At 38.9% G+C, this 4877-nt stretch overlaps 1 protein-coding gene across 1 annotated transcript; it reads left to right on the top strand.

Annotated features, from left to right (window-relative positions):
• The first annotated feature begins 2206 nt into the window (after positions 1-2206).
• Positions 2207-4486, top strand: LOC311132664 (homeobox protein Hox-A9-like). Its single transcript, XM_084165928.1, has 2 exons — positions 2207-2933; positions 3315-4486. Exons 1-2 carry the CDS (start codon positions 2375-2377, stop codon positions 3557-3559), a joined length of 804 nt encoding a protein of 267 aa, XP_084022054.1. The 5' UTR covers positions 2207-2374; the 3' UTR covers positions 3560-4486.
• The last annotated feature ends 391 nt before the right edge of the window (positions 4487-4877 follow it).

Raw genomic sequence — 4877 nt, 5'->3', positions numbered from 1 at the left:
ATACTCTCACGGTTCTCTAAACCTATGGGAGGGCAAGGTTCGAGAACATGTCTGTGAAGTGTTACAACGTGTTATGCCGTCATTTCCTCTCTTGATACTAGTTCAGATTTTATCATATTGTATCCAGACTTATGGTGCATGTTCAGTAAGCTTCTCCTCGGCTCTTGTTGAATTATATGTGTTAGTTTGTATTGTATTTACATGTCCATTGAGCGTTGTTGTTTGGTTTCTGAAAACGAGTTTTATTTCTGCTTTCAAATTTGATTAGAACGTGATCTATGTGTCTGAATAATGAAATAAACAACCCCTAAACTATCTATTAAATTATCTATTAGTTGCATGTTTTTCTCACGAGGTATCTCACACTTTTATGAGGGAAACTCAACGGCTTTTGTACATTATGCTATCTTTGTTAGCGTTTTTATTTTTTTTACTTAATAGTGTATTGTTGTTTTCTTTAGCCATAGTGTCTTCCTTAATTGGCACTGTTGTGCTGGTATCCTATTTGTAGTAGTGCTAGTGGTAATTGCTAGTGGTGTTTTGGTTGATCATGTCACATGACCTGGATTTTAACCTTTATTTGAAGCCTTTTCCAGAAATGAGAATTAGAACAAAAATGAAAGCAATTGTCTGAGGATGGTACTTTATATATATATATATATATATATATATATATATATATATATATATATATATATAAAACTTTAAATAAAGGTTAAAATCCAGGTCAACCAAAAGACAGGGTCCTAATTATGATAGTGGCCTTATAGTAGGCTTATAGCACTCCTAGTAATAGTTGGATATAAATAATATTTGTAGGCTAATTCTTAGTAACAGTGGTAAAGTATTTGTATTTGAAAAAGAAGCCAGGTAGGCTATAGGTCGACGTGCACTACTACGTTCATACTATTTTCCACGACGAATATCCACAATTGTCGCTTATTTTGTTTAATCTTAACTGTTTAAATATGCCACAATTAGGCTATTTCCACGTAGGTTATTGATTGAATTAATATATTTTCTGTAATAGAACATTGTTGTTTAATTCCTCGGTTCTGTTTAATAACCAGAATTTAGGCTATCCTGGATGCACAAGCTTTTTTCATATCCATGGATATACGAATATAATATTAGACTAGAACAGTAATATGATTATTTCCAAATGTCTTTATTTTTAAAGGCAGCAGTAAATACGTTAACATGACCGGGTAGACCTACTACTATGCCAACACACATTTCTATTCAATATAAAAAATATGTTAAATATAAAAATAGCTTTACGAATTTAAATTTTTCCATATTCTGCTGCTGAAAATAATATGACTTTTACTGAGTAATGTTATAATTTTTCTCCAAATAGGCGATTTAATAACAATGTCATAGGACGTTGATGAAATAACAAATGAAACTAGTCAGATATTATTCTCAGCAGACTTTTGGTTCTATTAGGCTTTAAACTTATATTATATTAGGTTATTATTGTATAATACCAAACTAAGGCTACACAAAATAGCATGATACAGCACACCTTTATAAGCTTATCTTTAATGGGGTGTGTGCGTAAAAGCTTTTTAATTTTGGAATGTTGTAGGTTCGGCCATAACTTTGTCTGGTTCGAATAAATATTTCTTGACAATGAAAATATGAAAGGTTTGAACATTTTCACAGAAGATGAAAGAGGTTACATACTACGATGGAAAGCTACCCAGAGCATTAGTTTTAAGGAAGTATATCTGAATAATTTACATTCCTTGGCGCCATAGAAAGAATGCAGTTTATGACATTTGGTTTCGTTAATAAGCCCCAATATGTCGGCGTTATCCTGGTTAAGTTCAGCCGCTGTATGTTTTGTTGTGAGTATCATTGGCAATGCTTATTACCCTATAACATATGTGTAAATATACTCGTTAAATGTGTGTTTTGGGATAATTATTTATTGGATTTACTGACCTATACTAAAGGGACAGATACTTCCAATGGTATTTTAGTTTAGCCTACTCTCCCTTTCCATAGCCCTACATTTATATCAGCAGTAATTGTATAAAATAATAATAATTTGCTTTTAAAACTAGACATTGTTACGTTTTAAGACAGAGACCCTCGAGCATTTAATAGCCAAAGGGATTGATTTATCCTTTATTGTTCAGCCTTTATGATCACGTGCACGCGTCACCCAATCGAATGGCAGCCCTGCTTCCCAACTATTAGTCGACTGTAGATCTTTGTGGTGCCAAGTTGCTATACTTGATTTCTTCAGATTGTTATTTTGTAAAAGTGGGGTTTAGTGCGTGTGTATGTGTGTGTGGCGCGTGTGGCGCGCTTGTTTTTGTATGTATCTGTGTATGTGTGCGTACATGTGAAAGTCTCTTTTGCCATGTCGACATCTGGAACGTTGACTAGCTACTACGTCGACTCCCTCATCTTTCCCGAGAGCGAGGAGCTCTCCGCGCCCAGATACCCCTCCGGTCCGGGGGGGCTCCAGCATGCGAGGCAGCTCACCTCGCTCACCGATCACACCGAGCATGGGCCCTGCACCTTCCCAACCAAAGCCCCGGTCTTCAGCCCGTCCTGGGGCCATGTATCGACCCAGTTTCCAGGCGCCGTGTCATCTGTGTACCACCACCCGTATGGGAATCACCAAGGCCCGGCTCCAGGTGACGTGGAGGGTCGCTACATGCAGTCCTGGCTGCTTGAGCCCATTTCAGGGTCCTTGCCTTTGACCGGATTACCGACAAGTCATCACTACGGGGTCAAACCGGAGAGCCTGGGCGCGCGAGTGGACAGTGCGCTGCCTGGATCCCACACCGCACTGCTCCTGTCCGACTTCGCCAACGGGACGGTGGCGACGGCGTCCCCGGTGGACAAGGACACACTATCTGGCCAGACCGCGAACCTGAACGGGGAGATAGAAGAGAAACCGGCCCTCGATCCAAGTAAGTGCTGCTTCATCCGTTTACATTTGGTCATGCTATGTTCTGTAAAGCTGCGGGGATGCAGGTAGAAATGTGTGAGTAGTGGAGGGGGCGCGTGTTTGAAAATATGTCATTCGAGGCGTGCCATTTATAGGGACTTGATAATAGGCTAGCTTTCTCTCACTCGTTTCCATGTTCTGATACTATGGGTTTCATATTTTAAACAGCAGCAACAGTCAGGTATAGGAGTGCATTGCTACTTTGGAACACATTTGTATATCCAGAATTGATATCCAGAGTTTTTGTCATCAGCCTCGTCCCTTGTGGGTCATGTGTTTTTATTACATCTGGGCCAGCAGCACCGGGCTCACACCAGTCTCGTCTCGCACCCCCTCTCTCCAGATAACCCGGTATCTAACTGGCTCCACGCAAGCGCCACGAGAAAAAAGCGCTGTCCATACACCAAGCACCAGATCCTTGAGCTGGAGAAAGAGTTCCTCTTTAACACGTACCTCACGCGGGACCGTAGGTTCGAGGTCGCGAGGCAGCTCAACCTTACGGACAGACAGGTCAAAATCTGGTTTCAGAACCGCAGAATGAAGATGAAGAAATTTAATAAAGATGGTGGACCAAAGGATGATTTATAGGTACCTATGATTGATTGAATGATAACGTAAAAAATATCACAAATAAGGCATATCTGTGAAAAAACTGTATTTTTTAAAGTCTTTCTCTTATTGATTTATTCCAAACAGAAGCTGTTATGTGTCTTGTAAAAAGCATGTCCGGCTCTACTCGTCGGTTTGATGCAACTACCTTTATATTGCACAATTTAACAGTGCGCATAATTGTTTTGTTATTGTTATTAGGATGTTAATTAGTTAAGGCCTCGGCTGCAAGTGTCATTGTGTAAGACGTGTATTAGTAGGCCTGTTCTCTGTGCTCGTTTGTGTATGGATGTTTGTAGCTATGTGTGTGTTCTCTGGTTTGTAGATATGTGTATTTCCAGTTCAACTGAATTTAGTTTAAAATGTGATTTCGTTTTTTTTCTTCTTGTCATTATTTCAATTACTGGTAACGTTGAGTTATGATCTAACGTTGGAGCGATAGGCTAATGTCTGACTGCTAACGTGATGGTAGCATTTTGAAGTGGGTGCAGGGGTATCATAAACCTCTTTAAAATGCATATGGGCCTATTGATAATATTACTAGAAGCTACATAACAATTATATTGTGTTGACTACCTAGACGTCTATCAACTACCTATAATTGCAAGAACCTATTTCATTTATGAAGAAACATAATGCTTGTATAGATAGGGCACTATGTCTGAATTTCAGGGAGTAACATTTTAGAGGACATATTGGTTAGAGAGAGAGAGAGAGAGAGAGAGAGAGAGAGAGAGAGAGAGAGAGAGAGAGATAGAGAGAGAGAGAGAGAGAGAGAGAGAGGGGGACATTTAAAAAACACTGGAGGCAACGTTCTGAATACCTCATGGTCTGGAGACGTTCAGATGTTTGGTTCTCAAATGTAATTTGTACTTTATTTATTGAATAAAACAAATGATATCTGCGAATGAGTTCTTATCATTTCTTGTGCATTTACATTTCACTGTAATCTAAGGTTTAATTCAATAAATTATTAAATTATTAAATATATTGACAGTAAAATGTATTGCATCCTACCAAATGTACCTTTACATTAGTTTGCACTTATATTTTCTCTCCAACAAAATATTGGAATAATACTCCAATAAAAAACTATTAATGGAGTAATGTAAACCAGGTAATAATAGCAATCGAATCCGTTAAGGAAATTCAAGTCTTTGACTTTGAAATGTCGCGGCTTATCTAATAATGTGAAGGGGGGGGCGTTGGTCGGTGCTTGCTGCTCTGCTCTGCTCTGTTCCGCGCGCCTTGGCAGAGGACGTTGTTAGTTGTATACAGCCATAAAATACAATTACCA

The sequence above is a fragment of the Coregonus lavaretus genome (assembly GCF_964263955.1).
Source record: "Coregonus lavaretus genome assembly, chromosome: 7".
NCBI classification, from domain to species: Eukaryota; Metazoa; Chordata; class Actinopteri; order Salmoniformes; family Salmonidae; genus Coregonus; species Coregonus lavaretus.
The sequence above is the reverse complement of the archived record's forward strand: the minus strand, read 5'-3'. Positions and strand labels throughout refer to the sequence as shown.